This window comes from Pelodiscus sinensis, chromosome 3 (assembly GCF_049634645.1).
Source record: "Pelodiscus sinensis isolate JC-2024 chromosome 3, ASM4963464v1, whole genome shotgun sequence".
Lineage (NCBI taxonomy): Eukaryota > Metazoa > Chordata > Testudines > Trionychidae > Pelodiscus > Pelodiscus sinensis.
The window spans coordinates 41,796,156-41,819,005 of record NC_134713.1 but is presented as its reverse complement, the minus strand read 5'-3'; the positions used below and the strand labels follow the sequence as shown (position 1 = coordinate 41,819,005).

The 22,850-nt window shown below is 44.3% G+C and overlaps 1 protein-coding gene across 1 annotated transcript in view; it reads right to left on the bottom strand.

Moving 5' to 3' along the window:
- FBXO9 (F-box protein 9) overlaps positions 1-20,308 on the bottom strand; it is a 54,375-nt gene extending 34,067 nt beyond the window's left edge. Inside the window, exons 1-4 of the mRNA XM_006137744.4 lie at positions 19,979-20,308; positions 15,631-15,708; positions 14,235-14,384; positions 10,677-10,734 (exon numbers count right to left, since the gene is read on the bottom strand). Coding sequence (XP_006137806.1) covers positions 10,677-10,734; positions 14,235-14,384; positions 15,631-15,708; positions 19,979-19,981 — 289 coding nt within the window. The 5' untranslated portion in view covers positions 19,982-20,308. The remainder of the gene's footprint in view (positions 1-10,676; positions 10,735-14,234; positions 14,385-15,630; positions 15,709-19,978) is intronic.
- Between the last annotated feature and the right edge of the window lie 2,542 nt (positions 20,309-22,850).

The window sequence follows — 22,850 nt, the reverse complement described above, 5'->3', positions numbered from 1 at the left end:
TTCAACTGATCAGGCAGTGCCCGCCCTTCTCCTCCACTCCCTACAACAGTGAACACAGTTGGAGCTGGAGAGACCCTGGGACTCCTATTCCTCTCCTACCTGCCCTGCGCAGGAGGCAGGGGGCAGATGGGGGAAGGAAGTCCCTGGCGTGTGATGGACCAGCATTTCAGGAAACGTGCTGGCTGTTTGGGGAAGGGGAGAGCAGCTTGCACACTTCCTGGACCTGGAGCACAGCTGCAGGATCCCCAGGTACTGGCCTGAGCTGTCCCTATCCCCTCCCTCCACCCAGCCCCCCATGAGTACCCTGCCTCAGCCCCCACCAGCCCCCTGCCTTAGCACCATGCGCCAGCCCCCATCAGCACCCTGCCCCCTGGCCAGAACCCCAAAAGCACCTTGCTCTTGCCCCCTCCCTCCTGGCCAGACACCTATCCCCAGCTTGCTCCTGTACCCTATTTTCCACCCAGATTCTGTACCCTCTCCCTATCCCACTCACTGGCAGCCCTGTCCCGCACACTGGATCCATTATTTTTGGCCCCACCTCAGATTGTAGAGGGGCCCACAAATGCCACTAACCCTGGAACCAGAGAGTTAATCTGGCCTGGGGCTGGAGTGACAAGCGAGTTGTCTCAGTTGGGGCCACATTAGTGAGGCTTGGGGGGTTTTGGCGGGGTTATTTTTTTGCATCCCACTTGTGTGGCCCTGACTGACTTTTCGGTAGGTCAGTGATCCCTGACTCAAAACAGGTTTCCCACCCCTCTCATAAATAAAGACAATGCTGAAACATTTTGTTTGACATAATATTTTAATTAAAAATGAAACCTGGCCAACAAGCCCCTAATTGGGGCCAAGCCCCCATCTGGCCGCAGCATCATAACACTCCTGCACCCGCCCCCCCCAGACTCCAAACCTGAGCCTATCATACACTGGAATCCCCCTGTCCTGAGCCTCTCACATGCCCAAACTCCTGCACCCCCACATCCTCAGTCTTGTGCCACAGCACTTCTACACCATCCACCTACTATAAATCTGTGTCCTGAGCCCATCATACTCTCAACCTCCCTGCCCTAAGTCCCACACACACCCCAACCCAAACTCCTGCACCCTCATATCCACAAGCCTGTGGCTTGCTCAACTCCCCAACCCTCCACCTGACCCTAACCCTTCCCAACCTAGAGCCCCTTCCCTGAGCCAGCATCCCCTTCTCCACCTCCTCCTGCATCCAAATTCCCTCCCAGAGCTTGCACCTCTCACCCCTTCCCACACCCAAATCCCTTATTCCCACCCCAGAGCCCTCACCTCCTGTCTCAACCCAGTGAGAGTGTATAAGGGTTGGGGACAGTAAGGCTGTGTCTAGACTACATGCCTCTGTTGTCAGAGGCATGTAGATTAGACACATAGGCAAAGGCAAATGAAGCCACGATTTAAATGATCGCAGCTTCATTTACATTTACATAGCTGCCACGCTGAGCCGACAAACAGCTGATCAGCTGTTTGTCTGCTCAGCGCGCTAGTCTGGACACTCCCCTGCCGACATCAAAGCCCTTTGTCGGCAGCCCAGTTATTCCTTGTGGGATGAGGTTTACCGGGGCTGCCGACAAAGGGCTTTGATGTCAGCAGGGGAGCGTCCAGACTAGCGCGCTGAGCAGACAAACAGCTGATCAGCTGTTTGTCGGCTCAGCGCGGCAGCCATGTAAATGTAAATGAAACCGCGATCATTTAAATCGCGGCTTCATTTGCCTTTGCCAAAAAAACAAATCTACATGCCTCTGCCGACAGAGGCATGTAGTTTAGACGTACCCTAAATGATGCAGAGGAAGGGAGCAGAGAAGGCAGGGCCTTAAGGAAGGGGTGGGGCTTGGCTTGACATTTAAAAAGTGATCTTGGGTGTAAAAAGGTTGGAGACCACTGCTGTACAACATAGTTAGGTTGATCTTAGCCCCCCTGTAGATGCAGTTGTGACCTAAGAACCCCTGGGTGTCAATTGCCAGAGGGCACAGGCATTCAAGGGTCCCTGGATTCACTGAAAGAAAGATCTCTAATGAAAGCCTGTGTCGCACTGCTTATCAGTACCATTGCAAACCACATGTACAGATGCTAAACGTATATACATTGAAAATTACATTTAGGTCTATATCTAAAGACTGATAGGTAAAAAAAACAGGATTTATGTATTGTTTACATGAAAATTAAATATTTTATAGTGGTCATAATGGGCATCCATACAGTCTAAGCCAAATCCTAGTGAAGGCTTGTGAAATCTTCAAAAACAAAATTTCACAGGAAGAAGTGAACTAGCAATGAAGAACTCTGTTTACAATGAAGGATAATGAACTTTTGAGGGTATAATTAAGAGTTATACAGGTAATAAACCCTCATTCCATCAATCTATGAGGACAAACTGCCAGCAAGCTTGATCTTATGAAAGGGATCTCAGGCAAACTAAGAGTAAATATTGAGGAAAAGCACTTAGGGTAAGCTATCTTGTAGGAGACAGGAAAATGCCACGTTAAATTTGAGCTCTAGAAAGCATGCTATAATTTTGTTTTATATGTAACCATTTATTCCCAACATTCTTTTTAGATCAGTTGAATGGCTGTTCTCAAACTTATTCTTGCGGCTATATGTTAAGTTTTGAATCTTATAAGCTGGTATGCATTATTCCTTTAAAAATAGTAGATCTAACAGTGCTGTCAGTATTCAGCAGAAGAGGGGCAGAGCAGTTCAGAGGGATGCTCAGAGGATTCGGGTTCCTGTGTCCTACTACCAATGTGTACAGGGTGTGCCAGTCCTTTTTGACAAAAGCTGGTATTTTCAGGGAGGTGATTCACAGCAGACACAGAAAAAACTTCCTCATGCTAAGTGTGAGGGGTCACAGTCCTAACTACCCTGATGAAACATTGCAACCTCTGGGAGATGGGGGTTTACTACAGCACCAAAAAAATCCCATCTGTAAACAAGGTTGTATTTTTCCCCTGGACTCTGTAATAAGATGGTCTTTTCTTTTGGGCTGTCAATTAACACAGGTTAATGCCTGCAATTAACGCAGGTGGTGCCGCTGCGCTGCCCCTTTGAAATACCACCAGGATGTTTCAAAGGTGCAGCACAAGAAGAGCCTGGGATCAGCTAGAGTCCCCAGCTGACCCCAGGCAGTGTTGACCCCTTGAAATGCAGCAGCTGCATTTCAAAAGAGCAGCGCCTGGGGTGAGCTGTGAGGCGCTGCCCCTTGACACGCCACCCTGGCATTTCAAAGGAGCAGTGCAACACAGCCTGGGATCAGCTGGGGACTCCAGCTGATCCTGGGTTCCCATGGCGCTGCCCCCTTTGAAATGCCGCAGCGGTGTTTCCAAGGGGCAATGCTGCACGGAGCCAGGGTCAGCTGGGGACTCCAGCTGATCCTGGGCTCGGTGTGGCGCTGTCCCTTGGAAACGCCACTGCGGCATTTCAAAGGGGCAGCCCAATGCGGAGCCTGGGATCAGCTGGAGACTCCAGCTGATCCCAGGCTTTGTGCAGAGCTGCCACTTGGAAACACCGCCGCTGAGTTTCAAAGTGTCAGTTTTTAAAATTGCTTGACTGCCCAATTTTCTTCACAGGTTATTGGCATCTGAACAGAGGAGACTAAGGAGGTATACTGGACTGAGACTCATGTCACTTACACTGACTAGCCTACTTTTAACGGCGGCAACAGAAAGGTTTGGAAAGATGGCAAAAGCTTAATTGGGAAAAGCCAGAGTTCAGCTCAGAGGTCAGACAGGCCAGCACTTTATCTAGTTGTACAGCTGTCTCATGAACTCTTGCCTTTAAAGTGCCACAAGATACTAGTTGTTGATATTAATACCTAAACTAGTGTAAGAAGTTATACAACATAACCTTTAAGTGCTACAGTACTTCAAAGAAACACTACTGCTAAAATGAAAGCAGTGGTAACCTAGCCTCTATCCTTACTTCTCATCCTGACTCAGGCTGACCCCTCAATGCACAGTTCCTATACTACAATAATGGCGTGGAAATAGCTCATCTTACTGGAACAAATGTAAACCTGGCTGTTACAAGAACTCCATGGCTGTGTCTACATTAGCATCCCTTTTCTGGAAAGGGATGCCAATGATGAGACACTTCGGAATTGCAAATCCGCGGGGGATTTAAATATCCCCCGCGGCATTTGCATTTACATGGCTGCCGCTTTTTTCCGGCTCGGGGTTTTTGCTGGAGAAAAGCACCAGTCTAGACGCGATTTTCCGGAAAATAAGCCCTTTTCCGGAGGATCCCTTATTCCTACTTGATCCCTTATCCCTTTCAAGTAGGAATAAGTCCTTTTCCGGAAAGGGATGCCAATGTAGACACAGCCCATGTGACACTACTATGCAGAACTGAAGTTTATTACCACTGTATGAATTAACTTTACCCTATTTGGTTGGGTAAAGTACGGCTCAGATAAAAATCTGTCATTTTGATATGGTTTCATTAAGCAGTTGGGCAAGGTGTTCAGAGTCCAAAGAAAAGCAGCTAGCCCTACTATAATAATTGGGTTTTGATAGCTTTAAGGGAAAAATGCACTACTCTTCCAATAAAATTAATTGACAAAATGATCTTCTTAGGGTAAAGATGGCAATGGTCTTTTTTAAAACTTTGGAAAGAAGACTGCTTGATGTAAAACTCTGATACCCTTCATTAAAATAAGGTGTGCGGAGTCTATACTATCGCCATTTTTCAGAAAAAGCTAAGTAAATTGCACTCTCCAATCTGCATAGCTTTTTCTGATGGCTCCTCCGAAAGAGGAGGCTTTTCCATCATTTGGCCCTGTCTAGACAGGGCCAAATGGCAGAAAAGCCTCTTCCGGAAAAGCACTTATTCCTTGTATAACAAGATATACAGGGCTCCTCGAAAGGGGGGGGGGGGGGGGGAAGAGCTGAAGAGAAAACACATTCCCTGGACACAGTGATGTTTTCCTAGGATAGCTCTGGTATCCCAGAAAAACTTGCCAGTCTAGATGTATCCTTGGAGACCTCTGGTGCCTGCTGGCAACCCAGGGAACTCAAAGATGAAGCAGATGCCTCCTATACTCTCTCAGAGGGGAGGGGCTGCTGGAGTTCCTAGCAAAGGTTTCCATTACTTTCAGTAGGAAGTTAAACAAGCACCATCCAATTGGAGATCCTTTTCCTTTATACATGCTCAGAATGACCCAGAATCTCTCTCTAAGGCCATGGTGTCCAACCCGCTAGCTACTATGTAGCTATTTGGCTTATTGAGTGTGGCTAGTTGGCTCACAAAATTATTAATATTTTCAGAATAACATGGCTAGTTCACTATAGCAGTAGCCACTATAGTAGCTACTGATTTAGAACTGGTTAGACACCACGGCTCTAAGATGACCAGAACACATGAAATAAATAATAGTAGCACAGATCAGCCTTGACCTGTAAGACCATTCAGGGTAGATAACTAGAGGAATAATAATAAAACCAGAACCATGTTCCTTTGACACTTATTGCCTAAGCAAAGCAAGGTCCTACAAACATATCAAAAGCATTTCTGTTTATATATGTAATCAGTAACTTTTAAAACTGCATTGAATACATTCTAGAATGTCAGGGAGTATTCTAGGCACTACTGGACAGAATTTGTATTGTGGTGAAAATCAGAAAAGCCTGCTTTCCAGTAACATCAGATTTGTACTATGATGGAGTGGGATTCCCACATTAGCCTTGCAAATGCAGAATTAGATTAGGTGGGCCCAATCAGTTAATTAGGCTTTATTTTGGAGGCAGCTCATCAGAGCCAGGCCCACCTGTGTAGGAAGAGATGAGGCTGTTGGGGTCCTGAAGAAAAAAGGAGTCGCTGACCAGAAAGAGAGAATGAGTAATGGCACACAAATCAGGGAAGAGAGCATCTACCTCAAGAGTTGATCATCCGAGAGATCAGGCAGAGATGCCAGAGGAGGGGTGAGTGGTGTACCCTATGACATTCCCTTAGGATACAAAGATAAAGCAATATTTCAAGTATAAAGTTAGGGGACCCTGGATATGCCTACCTCCCTAAACAGCACCCTCTAATAAGACCCTTAGTGGTTTTGCTGAAAATTGGGAAGCTCATTTTTCACTCTTCACTAAAGTTAATAGGGTTCTGACCTGTGTGTGTTTGAGAGGAGGTAGGGAGTAAACAGACAGGGGGAAAGATACTGAGTGTCCAATTCTGCCTGCATATTGCATATAGATTTTCTGTTTTGTCTATTTAAATTCTAAGTTCTTCAGAGCAGGCACTATCTCCCTTTTGTTTGTACAGCACCTAATTCTTCCCTGCTGTATTAAGATTTATAGTATATCGTTTGAACATCTCAGGTGGGGCTCATAATCAGATTGGAGTTTGAGTAATCAATCTTGCTATTTTAACCGAGGAAGGATCAGTTACTAAAATCTTATTCTCTTCTAATCATAGGACCTAAAGTTACAGCCACCAGGAATAGAACTCTATTCATATGAAAGCTGTCAGACAAATCGAATGGCTGTAAGGAAGGCTTGGAGAAGAGCTCCACTAATCACATGACAAGCATTATGGGCAGTACAGCACTTTCTAATTTTGGCTTGTTCAGTTATTTAGAGTTTGTATTAGTTCACTTCTACATGAACAAATGAATTAACTTATTAATGTATCTCAAGAGTCTGAAAAGTATTAACTTGGGTCAAAATAAAGACCACTATTGTACCCTATATAAAAGAGCTTGCTGGGAAGCTTTCAGTAAAGTCCCGCTACAGTCTAGTATAAGAATCATGTTCTTGCAACAACCTAATCACTGTTTAAATATACTATATTTGAATGGACCTATCAAGCTCTATCACAGGGACACACTCAAACTGGGGGCTAGGATCAGTGTCCCCTGTAACCTGAGTGCATAAGTGGCCACCCAGAAGAGAGTCCAATGCCATCAGCTGATTAGCAGAGTGCCACAGCCAGCAGCATCTATTTCTACTGATGGTGCACATCTGCACATGCCTCAATGCATATAATTTATTCTGCACATGGATGAAAAAAATTAGAGGAACCATTTTCAAGAAGCTAATGCACTGAGGGTAGCAAGCTATCAACCTCCACTCCAATTCCTGCTTTGTTTCCAGCATTTATAATGGTGTTAAACATTTTGTTTTAATGTATTTGCTGAGTACTGATCTGTGACTCCTCTTTTATAAACAAAAAAAGGAGTCACACTCAGAGGCTTATGTCACCAGTACAAAAGTTTGAGAACCACTGTTCTAGTAAATATTCTTTACTGAAGGAATGCAGGGAAAACTTAGCTTGAGTTGACATGTCCAAGACAAAATAGGAATCACTACACTGAAGGGTTTCTATCCACTGTTAGTTTCATTTTTGTATCAACCCTACACCATCATGTGACAGTAACTTCTCAGTACATCTGAAAAATGTTGAGAGTTGTAATAGATTCTTAACATTAAGGGCAATGTTACACCTCATTCAAGTGCCATTTCAGGACATAATCCCTGTTTAGCAAATGATCTGAGTACATGTATAAGTGCTTTCCTTAATTAGAGCCATGGTGCCTTACAAAAAGATACCCTGTCCAAAGTTTCCCTTACTGTAATAGTTTCTCACTTGATTATCAACATTATCGGTTGATTGAGTCTTGAACATTAGTACCCAGATCTTTAACTGGACTCCACTCAATAGGCCAGTGTGTTAGTGGAGACAGCAGAACACTGTCTGCTAGGCAGACAGGCTACAGCATTTTCTAGGGATGTTAAATTTCGATTAATCAGCTAATCGAGTAGTTGATGGAATTTCCATCAATAACTTGATAGGGAATGATTTTGCTATCCTACCATACCTCTCCTCTTAAAGTGTACAAGAGCTTCCTGCGGCTCTTGTACATTTCAAAGGCAGATGAAACCTGCTGCCTCTCTCCCCTTGAAATATACAAGAGCCATGGCACCTGATGTACATTTCAAAGGGAGAGAGGCAGTGGGAACCTGTGCCAGCGGGAAGTAAAGCAGTTCCCGCTGGCACGGGTTCCCCTCTGACTCTTGTCGGCTCTTATACATTCCAAAGGGAGAGAAGCAGCAGTGGGACTGGCATGAGCAGGACTGTTTCAATCCTGCTTGCGCCATTTGCCCTTTGCCCCCCATGGAGACGGTGCTGAAGATGGGAGGGAACCAGCTTGTAAGCTTGTGCCCTTCCCCTTGCTGCCTCTCTCTGAGGGAGCAACTAGTCGAGTTCCTACTCGACTACCTGATAAGCATTTGCTTATCAGGTAGCTGACTAATCACTTCAGCTGACAGGAGATGCTAGGGATGTAAGGTATTTCAGGGCAAATCTTCATTCCTACGTAAGTCACTAAATAGGCTTGCCTCATAGGTCATGATTTTTTTAGACCTCGAATAATTTTTGTTGCTCTTCTCTGTACTTTCTCCAATATATCCACATCTATAGTGCCCAGAACTGGAAACACTAATCCAGTTGAGTAATCTCACTTAAATGTTAAAGTTACCTGTAAAAGCAACCTAGCATCAGAATAATGCATGAAGTCAATTCACTGGACTGCTTTTAACAAAGTTTGCTATTTTCACTAGATTACTGAAGGTCCGGATTCTACTTTATAGGCATTTCTAGTAGCAACAGGTCAGTACAGGTAACATCCCAGCATTAGTTGTGATGGGTGAGAGATCTCTGATCAGGCTGTTCTCACATTTTTTTGCCACAACAATCTGTAGAGCTTGCAATAAATTCTTCTTGAATGTGGAAAGTTTCAACTACTGCTTGATACAGCTTTACATAAGAGGAAGTCTTCATCGGAACTAACACAACAGTACTGCAAAAACTGAAAGCTGTGCCACACCAGTTGGTAAGTCCTCAAGCTGAATTTTTAGACCATTTTCCTAAGTTTTGAAAGTAATTGCTCTAATTTAGTCTACCATATCACCAATACAGTGCAACACATGAAGAGCCACTTTTTCAATGTAGTCACTGTAGGACCTATAGCTTATGAAGCCATGTCTGTTGAGTAGGAAAAAGGTACCTTTCTTCAGTAACATTTGCCTCCTGCCCAAAGAGCGTGTGTAACACTGATAGTTGAAAAGTCCATGTGTTGATTTAAAAGCCTCATGTTTATCTGTGTGTATGTCTTCTAAATACTGTAACAATTTTGAAGGCTTCGCACTTTGCAACAACTTCAGGACAGAGTGGGATGTAGTTATGAACTAGTGTACTTTGTGTTCTGAGGTTCTGTCTCAAAGCTGCTGGATCAACATGAAGCCATTGCTTTTCTGCAGTCCTCTTAGCAATCATTAGAACTCACTGTCCTTCATGAAGTAATCTTTGCTTGTTGCCAAAATTTACTTCTACAGATGGAATGACAGATGCAATAGTAAAGTGAGATTCAGTGTACTTGGGCCTCAGCAATTACAGCTGACAGTATGTCTGCATGCATGATTTAGATGCAGCAGAATGCAAGAAGTTTAAGATTGCTACTCATTTAAAAATATAAATTCAGGCACACAGATGCCTCTGTTCCCAACAGTATTTTAACCTATCATTGTGTGTGTGTCTGAATTTACTCCTTTTCCTCTGGCTTCTCCTCTCCCCTGAGCAACTTGAACACTAACTTTGGCATAACTTGTGTACAAGTCCTAATGGTCTATTCTTTAAGCTTAGTAAATTTTTGCAAAGTTTTACTGTGAGAACCCTTTGCCTCAAGCCACTGCATGATCTCAGAAGTTGTGACCCATAATGTAGGGAATCCTGACTGAAGCTCTAATACCAAGTTCAGTAAGATACTTAATCATGTACCTATCTTTAACAGATGTGGATAAATCCACAGCAAGTCAGTGGAAATATGGATACATAAAGGAAAGCACATGATTAAGTACTCTAATTAGGGTTTAGGTACAGGTTTCTCTCCTTCCAATTATTCTGAACCTCCTTTTTTACAACCTAAGACAAAGGGGGGCAGGAACAAGAAGGAAGGCTGTCCACAGTTGCGTAATTGCTATAATTTTCATTACATGGGAATATTCAATTTTGGGGGAAAACTTGATAAATTAAAGATGAAAATCTGTTGATCCTGTAATACTTCCAAAAAGGCATCTACAAGAAAGCTTTGAACATGTTAAATGTGGTAACATCAGTTTGTTTTAAAAATACAAAAACTATTAACTGCAAAGCAAACTAAAATTGAACTTTCATATTAATGAATCTGTCCATGGCAAATGCTCTGGAGAAATTTCAGTACATTGAAACTTGTGGAATTACTGTTAAATATGGCTAAACATAAGACTCAGTGTTCTTAGTACACCTTAATCTTACCCATAATCAGGACTCGACAAATCACTGAATCTATTCGCCCATGGCGAGTAGATTTCAGCCGGTCGCGTCGTTCGGTGGCGGCGCGCACATGCGCAGTGCGGGGCTGGAGAGCAGATTTCGTCGCCGTTTGTCAAGCCCTGACCATAATAATGCTTTTTTTGGCATTCATGTCCTTTCTTAGCAAGATAATTTAGTCTTGGAGTCTTCGGGTCACCAGTACTCCAGTTCTTTAGTAGTAATTTAAACTTTTCCAGATATTTATTAGGAGCACACAGCTCTCATTTCATTAGCAACTAATAAAAAATGGCTTCATCACCTATATGGTATTTTATAGGCACTAGACTTGTAATCTAAAAATGGCATGTTACCTTCATAAAGGGCCCCATTTTGTTCTTGTTCCACAGCCTTCAGGAACAGTTCTCTTGCCTGCACAATAAATTACATAGAACATTTTAAAAAGCTTGTTACAAGTGCTCAAGCAAATCTAGTTAACAGAATTTTCATCCAAGATGACAACTGTATACTATGAAATGCTTTTACTATTCTCTTTGCCACAACGGCATATAACATGGAGGTAACATTCAGGTTCTAACTGAATTTCCAAGCTGTCATAGAGCATTATTCTAATCTTGCCTATATTTTTTTAATTAAAGCAGGGCAAGAAGCACTTATCAATTAGGAATTGCATAAATTCTAGCATCACTGTAGCCATGGCTGATGTAGCACTTCCCTTATAAACCTATTTTCATAGGTTTGCAAACTAATACCTCTTTATTTTTAAAGAAACCTGCCATGGTTGACTTTCTATTTGAAAGGAACCTAGTCTCGGGAATGAGAGAGCTTTATCAAGCCTTCTTTGCAAAGCAATAAACTTTATAACATGACTTTCACCAAAACTGGCAGGGGAGTGAAGATCTTGACTTTCTTTCAAGTATCACACCTTTTCCTAAAGACACTTTGGCTCTAACTCAATTTTGTTCTTAAAAAAAAAAAAAAAAAAAAAGTACAAAGCCATTCCAGAGGTGAAACTAATAGCCACGAAGAGAGGCAGAGAGCACTTGGCAGATATTAAGAAGTCAAATCCAGAGCTGACCTACAGGAGCAAAAGCATGTCAATTGCAAATCCCGTCTGCTGAACTGAAGAATAGTGAGAGTTCAACTGGAATTCTCTCTCCTGTTTAATTGGAAAACATTAGTTATTGACCTAGTTCAGAAGAACTTCAGCAGTTTTTAGTATTTGTATATATCCACACAAGATGATAGTTAAAAGGACAATTTGTCCAAGACATCACTCAAATGGACTACATACCTACATAACACTCAGTATTAAGTATAGTGGCTTCCATCTTGTCATGATACATATGTTTTGGTGCAGGAGGCAAAGTCACGTATGAGGAGGAAGAAAAGGGGATTGGTTTTAAAGGTGGTAAAATGTAGAAACAGAGGGCTAGATTCACAAAGTGACACGGGTGTCCAACTTTGACATTTTTACACCTCTGGCATTCACAAAACCCCTGCTTAGCTACCACCTAACCCTGTAAGTGACTAAACTGCCCCAACTTTTTTGTAGCAAAACTTCTGGATGCCTAACTCTGTGCTGCTGTGCATGCATGCATGCTGCTGCCTCACTAAGCATCTCAACATCTAAACCCCAGAAAAATCCACAAAGTAGGGGAAGATAGCAGTTCCTCTACCTTTCTCAGCTGCAGGGCCTAATCCAGCAAAGTGTATTTGAAATCTACCTCCATAATCAGGGACCATTCAAAATCTAGCCAGAGGAAGGAGTGGTAGCAGTGGTGCCTAGGGATGTGAATGACTAGTTGAGTAGTCATTCCACCACCCCTTGCTGCCTCTATCAGAAAGAGGTAGCAGTGGGGGAAGAGGGAGTGATTCAAAGAGGCAGCACCGCATGGAGCCCGGGGGGCCAGACCTCGGGCTCCACGTGGCACTGCCACTTTGAAGCACTGCGTGAAGCCTGGGGCCAGCTGAAGAGCCCGCAGGCTGCACCCAGCATTTCAAAGTGGCAGCACTGAATGGAGCTCAGGGTCAGCGGGGGAGTCCCCAGCTGACCTCGGGCTCTACATGGTGCTGCCACTTTGAAACGCTGCAGGGAGCACAAGTCAGTGGGGGACTACTCCACGCTCCCCGCAGTTCTTTTGCCTTTGAAGTGTAGCAATAGCCCAGCAAACTATACTGACTACTTGATTAGTCAATCAAAATTTAACATCCCTAGTGGTGCCTATTTTACAACTTTTAGAACACTTCCCCAGAACATGGGAGACCTGGATTCAAGTCTACCCTCAGGCTGAAAATGCCCTCTCCCCCCTGTTGATGCTGTTGCACTTTATAGTTTTGTGGTTAGGGCTCTCACTTGGAAGGAGGCTCCTGGAACTCCAGAGACTGTTGAGATCTACAGAGTCATTTTCGCACACTCTCTAGTCCAGGGGTGGTTCACAGTGGAGAATCTCAAGCAGGAAATGGCACACTCTTGCAGCCCAGACTTATGACCGTAACTCCTTGGAAGGTGCTTAGGATACCTTCTCTTTGCTGTCTCCCATTACTAGCTAAGACAACTCCTCACTCTGTGTGCTGGCTTTTGGGAATCCAATTTTTGGTATACATCTATACTTACAGCAGTATACACAGTACAGGCAGTCCCCGGGTTACGTACAAGATAGGGACTGTAGGTTTGTTCTTAAGTTGAATCTGGACGCCAGTTCTGACTTACATACAGATTCAACTTAAGAACCCCAGGCTCCGCGGCTTTGCTCTGCTTTGCTCCCCGTCCCCCTGGTCTGCAAAGCAGAGCAAAGCCGCAGAGCACGCAGGCAGCTGACAGCCCAGACGCATCTGGGCTGTCCGCTGCCCGCGTGTTCCACCGCTTTGCTTCCTCTCCCTGGTCTGTTGGAAGCCAGGGAGAGGGAGGGCCCCGTTCGTAACTGCGGATCCGACATAAGTCGGATCCGCGTAACTCAGGGACTGCCTACACACACACACACACACACACACACACACACACACACACACACACACACACACACACACACACACACACACACACACACACACACACACACACACACACACACACACACACACACACCTACCTCTAGCATGAGTATCACTAGAACTGTAGACTAGGAATGTCTAAGTAACTGTTAACCAATGAACCTGGGATCACTGGTTATCATGCATGGTTACACGCAGCCCCTCCTCCCTGCCACCGCGTGAGGGGAGAGGAGGGCAGGTGGTAGTCGGTGTGTGCGGAGAGCCAGTTTTAAGCCATCTCCCCATGTGTACTGGTTCCTGTGGAGCTGCCCACCCGGTGTGTAATCGCTGAATTTTTCAGCAGCTACATGTTTACTTCAATGAATTTGTAACATCTCTGCTATAGACTGAGATACAGTTTAGATAAGAATGCCATGAGAGTTCATGATGGAAGGGAATGTACCCTACAGGGCTCGCTAAATACCCAAGAATTGCACCCCACATCTACAATGCTATTTTTAGCAGTGTTGTAGCCAGCTTCCAAAAGCTCTCCGTCCTGCACTGAAAGGCTCCAACTCCACTCTGCCAGAGTTCTTCACTGAAGCATGTCGCGCCACACCACAGACTCAAGTGTAGATTCAACCTCTCTTTCACTGTGACAAGATGGGCACACATGTAGTGTCTGTACATATATACTTAAGGCAATTTCCCCTATCCATTGTAAGGGGAGCTGGAGTATTAACTCAGAATTTGTGACTTCCAGTGTTCTTCTAGGCACCTAAAAGTTAAGCACCACAGCAACTCTGTGAATCTAGCATATAGTGAGGAAGTTATCTGATCTCTTGAAGGTTTAACCAGAAATTAAACATTCAATGTTAATAGCTAATGGAATGCTAACTTAAAGACAGTCTATTAGTAAATTAAGTTATCTTTCCTACCTTCTCCTCTTTTGCTAGCTCCTGCTTTCCTTTGGTATCTACAGCCTTTACTCCAGGCCCTCTTGCGCATGACACAGTTTCCAAACCACCAGAACTCATGCCTGGGGCAAGTTCAAAAATCCACTGAGCTCTAAACATCTGGAGCTCTGCCTAAAAAAGCAGAAACGTTAACTCCTAATAGCTTCTGATTGAACATCTTCTGTGCAGACATATCTTCTGTACAAGAGATGACATTGTCTCTAAAGATCCAATCTACAAATAAAAACTTTGAATATACGTTACATGTACAATACTAACTATATAAGGGTAAATATAGAGACTATTTAGCAAATTCAGGCAAAGATTAGAATTAGCATTTCCTGTGGTGTCATTTACAGTGGTGTCAAGTATCAGAGGGGTAGCTGTGTTAGTCTGAATCTGCAAAAGCGACGAGGAGTCCTGTGGCACCTTATAGACTAACTGAAGTGTAGGAGCATAAGCTTTCGTGGGCAAAGACCCACTTTGTCAGATGCATGTAGTGGAAATTTCCAGAGGCAGGAATAAATATGCAGGCCAGGATCAGGCTGGAGATGACCAGGTGGATCCAATCAAGGAGGATGAGGCCCACTTCTAGCACCTCCAGATCAGCTGCCAGAAGTGGGCCTCATCCTCCTTGATTGGATCCACCTGGTCATCTCCAGCCTGATCCTGGCCTGCATATTTATTCCTGCCTCTGGAAATTTCCACTACATGCATCTGACGAAGTGGGTCTTTGCCCACGAAAGCTTATGCTCCTACACTTCAGTCAGTCTATAAGGTGCCACAGGACTCCTCGTCGCATTTACAGTGGAATTACCAGAAAAGTCTCTCACACATTCTATGGCTTATGGACAGTTTAGTTCCACCAATGCAATTGCTTCTGTTTGAATCATTCAGCGTGAAGAAGAAAATGTAATCACCACGATTGCTTTGTGCAACAACTAAATTCTGGCCTAAATTCATAGAAACAATCTCATTGTTTTATTTCTGAAGATGTCTGAATAAGTCTACTTACTCATTCATATATATTTTAAGCAAACAATAGCTAAAATCGTTTTATAGTAATCTTAAGCCATTTTTCTATATAAAATTATTACTGTTATGAATACATTATTGTAAATTAGCTTTGACTATGATAAAGGTTATAATTTGTAGTTTGCCTTTTCATGGGGAGGATCACGTGGCATAAAACAAGTGAAGTCAGCATACTATGCTTCCCTCATTTAATTTTGACTTCAGTGTGTATTTTAGTAATCTAAATTCCAAAGCTGTTTTAGTTTGTCTTTTTTGTGTTAATAAGGTGGAAACATTTTTTCTACTGTGGAAAAAAATGCCAAGTGAAATGTGTTTTAAAATGAGAATGCTACTTTAGATGTACCTGAAGATTTGCTTCACCAGGCCTTTCATTGTCATCAGTTCTTATCAGATCAGAGTGACAATCTTCTTCAGCTTCTGCCTAATAGAGAACAGTTATTCATTAATATGAAGCCGCGAAATGCACATTCACTACTTTGTGAGTAACCTCTGCATGCGCACACGCATGCGCACACACACTACAAGAAAACCTTGTTCCGCCTCCATGTCTCTATTGCCACTTAAAAGTAATTTAGTCTGATATTAAGCTGATAGAATAATGGAATGGGAAATGATATTGAAACTGATAATGACCTTTTTTGCACTTCACTTAAATGGGTTAACGCAGAGATTAGCTAGATGTCATTTGCATATTTCACTCTGCTGACAAACAGTGCTTCATAAATTTGGATTATAATGGAACTCTGCCCTGTCATCCTATTCAACACTGTATACTGTACTGGACTACAGTGCCCCATCACTGTATCACAGTGTTCTATAAACATAACAAAAATTGATATCTTCAAGGAAGGGAGGACATGACTCCAATAAAACTTACACAAGTAACTGGCTGCTTTGACTAAACAAATTGGTAAACTTTAGAAAGGACAATTGTTTGGAGCAAAATACCCAAGTTATTTTAAGTAACCTTCTACATGATGGTTTTGGTAGAATTTTTTTTCCCCTCCAAGTCTATGTTTCAGCCAACTGTATTTTCACTCTTCTTGTGCAAAGAACACCACTCCTCACTCTGCCACTGGGACTTCACTCTGATCAGTAGTCTCTTGGTGTAATTCAACACTGTTAGGAATGGAGAATTCTATACTCACTCATTTCCAGTGCAAGCAATCAAGTCTGCCACAATGTCTGAACTTCAAGAGCCTACTCAAAACCAACTGTCAGAACTGCTGAGCATTCAAGATGCCGTTACACCCTCTGAGTTCTGAATTCCGCTGGTCTCCCTTTCACCTGCACTCTGTACATATTCAAATACTAGTCACTTCTAATTTGCAAATGTATATTTCTCCTACTGATGTGACTGAAATTCCAATTAATTAGTGTAATGAGTAAAAAACAGGACTATGTAGCACTTTAAAGACTAACAAGATGGTTTATTAGTGTTCTTGCGCAAGAGGCCAGTGTAGACAGGCAACATGAATTTCTTGCGCAAGAAAGCCTGATGGTGAAAATGGCCATCGGAGCTTTCTCGTGCAAGAGAACGTCTACACTGGCATGGATGCTTTTGCGCAAAAGCACATGCCAGTGTAGATGCTCTCTTGCGCAAATACTTTAACACAAGAACTCTTGCGTTAAAGAGTATTTGCGCAAGATCATGCCAATGTAGATGTAGCCCCTGATTTTACATTTTGAATGTTAAGAGAAATGAAGAGTCACGAGGGGAAACATGGCACTAATAAGCCAGTTTGTTTGCTGACTATACAGATCAAAATCTAAAAAAAGTTGGGTCATTTTAACTCAGGTTTGATTACAAAGAACTTGCTACATCCCATAAGCTTGTCGATCCATGGAGCTCAATTATCACTGTCTTGCAAACCAGAACTGTACAATGCATTCCTGAGACAATACAAAGGCTGCCATTTACTGAAGAAACTCCACTGTCATTTAACACCACTATAGCCAAGATCTGAACTAAGACCTTCACAGGACCAGTAGTAACTGTACAAGGCGAGCCTCTCTGAATCACTAAGCGTTACTATGCTCAACTCATCTAAAATAAATCACACTTCATCTTTCCATAGCTAATCTGAGGTTTACAGAATTTTGATTATTTTACATCATCACATTTAGACACAAGAAAATCTCTGTCCTCCTTGCCCTGGCTATTATTTCTTTGGGTTATTTTTTTAACCTTTCTCCATGTAACTAAGGAGCATTTTAATTTGGGTCTGGTTAGAAAAAGCTCTGCGAAGATTAAGGACTTCTCACAAGATATTTCTTTACAAATAAGATCTCTCATTCACAAATACTCTCCTTAAACATGAGTCAAAACTAGTAGACAACAGATTCAGTCAAATGACATCTATATATTGCCCAGCGAAAGGGCAGTTGGGAAATGTCCACAAGTTGGTATAGATCAGGTTGGGCAAACTACAGCCCACAGGCTGCATTCAGTCCCTTAGGGTTTTCAATCTGACCTTTAGGATTACCAATCCAGTGGCAGAGGGAGGCTACGGTAGGTTCCCTGCCTGCTGTGGTCCTGGGCCAGTCGAGGAAGTGGCTGGCATGTCCCTACAGCAGCTGGAAGGGGCAGAAGGCTCTGTACCAGGAATGGGCAAAATACAGCCTGCAGGCCGAATCTGGCCTGCCAAGCTTTTTTAACTAGCCCATGGCCCAACCTGCCACTCCACCAGTTCTAGCTCAATCGAGATCAGGGGCAGGGGAGCGCGTACAGTAGTTCACTGTTCAAAGCGGCTGGCAGCTCCCTCCTCCCCACCAGGGGCACGTGGCACCTAGGAGGTACCAGCCATTTGAAACAGCGAATGACTGGGCACTCCCCTGCCCCCAGGCCCCGACTGGCCTGGGGACAGCAGAGCATGTGGCACTTAGAAGAAACCACCAGCTGTTCCCTCTAGGCACCTCTAGAGACTTTGTGTGCTCTGCTTGCCCTCAACTGGTTCAGAGGGAGCATGTGAAGTCTCCTTCCCCCCCCACCAGGGGCATATGGCACCTGGAGGGAACGGCTCTTTTCCTCAGAGGCCCTTTCCTTTGGTCTGAGGCCCTGCCTTTCCCAGGGACGGAGCTGGTCCATGACCATTACCAAAAATGGTGAAGTGGACCCACCGTAAAAATTATTGCCCACCCCTCCTGTGCATGTGGCCCTCATCAGAAGATGCCATCCCTGCAGCTCCCTGGCTGTGTCTACACTGGCATCCTTTTCCAGAAAAGGGATGCTAATGAGACACTTTGGAATTGCAAATGCTGCGGGGGATTTAAATATCCCCCGCGGCATTTGCATGAACATGGCTGCCGCTTTTTTCCAGCTCGGGGCTTTGCCGGAGAAAAGCGCCAGTCTAGACGGGATCTTTCGGAAAATAAAGCCTTTTCCGGAAGATCCCTTATTCCTCTTAAAATCAGGAATAAGGGATCTTCCGGAAAAGGCTTTATTGTCCGAAAGATCCCGTCTAGACTGGCGCTTTTCTCCGGCAAAGCCCCGAGCCGGAAAAAAGCAGAAGCCATGTTCATGCAAATGCCGCGGGGGATATTTAAATGGAAGCTGTGGGAGCAGCACTGGCGCCTCCCTCCCCCAGGAACTGCTACCACCAGCTGTGCTGGCCGCATCCAGGAATGATGCGAGACCACAATGGGGGGGAAGAGGGGAGCGACAGCCCACTTTAGCCCCACTGCACTGCCAACTAGGATCTGCATAAGATACATAGCTGTCTGGGTAGAGCCTGCACCTCTACCCCAAGCCTTTTCCACACTCTAACCTACAACTCGAGGCCTACATTCATGGCTCGCTGTGCTATTTCCCTACCCAACTGTGGCCCTTGGGCCTAGAAGCTTGCCCATCTCTTGTGTCAACTATATCCACCCAAAAATGAGCTTAAAGCACAGAACTGACATCTGAGTGAATGGGTTTTTCTTAGATCCATAACAGACTATAAAATGTTGTCCATCCATTTCCAATAAAATGGAAATAATTTTCAGCTTGGGGGTAAAGTGTTTTGAGATCTTCTGCCTGCCACTACCAGCACAGTGTTGAGGTATTAGATCAGCTGAGGTCTTAAGAAATTCATATGGAAGTATAGTCCTTAGGCCAACAGCTGCTGTATCCAATGCTTTGCTTAGAGCCAAGGAGCAAGATTGAACTGTGCAGCAAACAGTTGCACTATGCAGGGGCCTGGTCTTTCAAACCAGCCTGGAGAGTTCAGTCTCTCTATACTGCGTTTTACTGACAGGGTCGTCTACACGTATAGGGCTAATGACTACTCCGCGGCTGGCTGTGAAGGCGGGGCAGTCCTGCTTCCTATTCCTCTGCCGGCCTGGGGCAGGCGCAACAGCTGGACGCCGCCAGCCTGGCCCGGGGGACAAGGTGGTATCTCGACGTCATTATCCTCCAGTACCTCGCACTGAGGTTCCCCACACTCCGGGCGCGCGTGGTCGCAGGGAGCTCGCCCCACAGGACACAGCGCTCGCGGGCCTACGCCTGCGGGGAGGTCAGTGGCGGAGGGGGGCCGCGCTTCCAGCGCTCAACTCCCGCACCCCCACCGCTGACGGTTGCCAGGGACGCCCCCTCCCCTCCGGCAGCCAATGACAACTGCCGCCTCGGGCCCGCGCCCTGCCCCCAGCCCCGGGGCCCTCGCTGCAGCAGCCACCAGGGAGCAGGCACGGCCGGGCCGGGCGCTGCTCACCATGCTGCAGTCGGTCAGGCGGCGCTGTCCGGGGTCTTTGCCCCCCTGCTCGGTCCGTGTCTCCTCCCCGCAGGGTGACTTAGCAGAGTTCTCGGTCGGAGAAGCGCACCACGCAGCGGGAGTAACTGCGGGCCCTGCGTACGGCAGCCATCTTCCCGGAGAGTGAGGGGTAGGAGGACCCGGAGCAGCCGAGACCTTAGCCAGAGGGACCCCCACGAGCACTGAGAGAAAGGACAGAGCGTCGCTTCTCTGGCGCACGGGTCGCTTTAGTACGGAGCGTCGGCCGTAAGGCCTGCAAGTCCCGGCATGCAGCACGCCATTCTGCCTGGTTCTTCGCTTGGATCAAGGTGGAGCGTTGCCTCCTGGGCAATGTAGTCTCCGTGGGCCCCTCCGCTCGAGGAGAAGCATTGCACGCTGGGAATTACAGGGTTTTTTTAAGCAGACCAATCAAATAGAAGAGGGAGCACGGAATGCTAGGAAATGTAGTTCCTCGTGGGTACTTCAACTAGAGATGGGAGCAGTGGCTGCTGGGACCCGTCGTTCCTGCGGGCTGCGGTAGCCCTGCAGTTAGGGCTAAGAAGGGGGTTGCTGTTTGCCGCTCCACGTTGCAGTGAGTGTGTTTCCGCTAAGGTTCGCCTGGTGCTTTGTCTGCCTGCCCGCAGGCCAGGCCCAAGCACTGTTGAAGGCCATGTGTAGAATTACTTCGTGGGCCAGAGAATAATGTACAATGGCCTGGTGATACAGCACTTTAGCAACCTGTAGAATCCAACTGATCTAACAAACTTTATTACTGGAGGTATCTGAATCGCTGTACCCACCACTGACAAGCAGACATCTCTGGGGTAAAATAGGCAGCTGTTTAACAGGGCCACACAACAGTGCAGGCATCAGCCCAGATCTGGAGCATATGAGGTCCTCTTGACTTTGCATAAGACCCGGAGTCCATGTTTTCATGGGGATTTCTAGCGTTGCCAAATGGTTTCAACAAAAATACCGAACACACTTGACATTACATTACAATCTACATGACATCTTATTTAGACAATACCGGACATTTATATGTTCTCATTTATATTTTCTCAATTTGTTTCCCAAACAGAAGAAGCTCAAATACTGGATTGTTCAGTTCAAAACTGGACACCTGGCAACCTTTCTGATGCAAGTTCATGGCCAAGCAGACTTCTGAAAATCCATTTGAAGTAGCATATGGAATCGAAAGGAAATATAATTGACAACCCTTTCACCACACAAACTTAAATGCTACTTTACAAATATATATCTCTAGTCTCCCAAACCTATTTTATTTGTGGTCTGAAAATAAAGATGAAAAGTTTCCACTTCAAAAATGTTATAAAAAGTTATGAACAAGTGAAAATATGGATTTAGTACCTGATCATTTTTCAATTGCAATTCATTGCAGAAAACTCCCATTGATTTAAACAGGCTCCAGGCTTTGAGGACTAAATTTTGCCCTTTTTTGTATCAAAGTTTGCTTCTTACAGTGGAAATTCTTTGAAACCCAAGTAACCTACTAATATCATTACTGAGGCTGACAAAAGAGGAAGTCTTGTCTGTAGCTCTGTCTCATAATCCTTCTCTGCTTCCCTGTAAGTCAACAGCAAAACACCAAAGTCCTTGGTAGGAATATGAAAGCCTAAAACATATTTCTAAAGCTCTGATCACTTTTTTTGATACAGGATGACCTCTATAACCACACACAGCCCCACTGACTTCTGGGGATCCATATGGGCACTAGGACGTATCCCACATGGAACAAATTGTAGGATCTAGGTCTCTTGTAGAATCTGGGCCTAATTTTGTATACACACACACATAAATTCAGCAACATTCAGTGTAAATATAAATAGACTTCAGGGTAAATGACCCTGTTTTAGACAACTGAGAGTTTTGGATAAATGAGGAGCACAGGGCAGCTTTGCAGAATTGTCATGAAGATTTATCATCTGACACACAAAATATGTTTGTGTTCTTCTCAATAATGAATATGAAAACATTAATTCATTATATTATCATATTCTTTTTACAGATTACTGCAGTTTTATAAAATTCTACTAGCCTATTCATTTGGGGTATAGAGTTATGTACAAAGTTGCGAGACATCACAATAATGATTTAATGCCATATTCTTCCTTTCAATAAGCATATACTACGACTGTTGGCTTCACAGGAAATTATGCATGCTATTGCCGGCAGAATTTGACCCTTCATTTTTTGTGTTAATTAAAAAGTAAAGTTAAATGATCAAGATCTATTGATATTTGTGTCTAAAATAAAAATCTAACTTCTCAGATCTTTAAACCACATTTCTAGAAGTTTTCTCATACTTTCAAATTAACGAAATTTGAGAATGCCACTGCAAAATAGCTATTACTTGATGTCACTGAACTATGCAAAGTCAGCCTTTTTAAATGTATGCATGCCACTACACTGTTATGTAATGCTGAGCATATGGTATTCCTGCGTTTTAAGCCCAACTCAGATACTGCCCTGTATAGTTTTCTGGGGGAGGGATTAGAGAAATCACATGCCTCAGTTTCTCTATGTAAAGTAATTAAAAATGGGGAAACTTGTAGGATTGGGGTCTGGGCTGATCATTACAAAATATTCACACTTACTGCCTTAGTATAAGCTCAATATCAATTTATTAATGGGAATTTTTTTGCATTAGCTTGTTATTTTTTATATTTAAATTTGTCTTAAAATTAATTGGATTATCTTACATCGAGATTGTTTTTAATGAAAAAAAAAACCTACCCTGTGACTGTCTATAATAAAGACATGTCTGTAGCCATGCTGTTTGGCTACAGTGCCCTGGAGAGAGAACACTGCAAAGGAAAGGCCAGACAGGGGA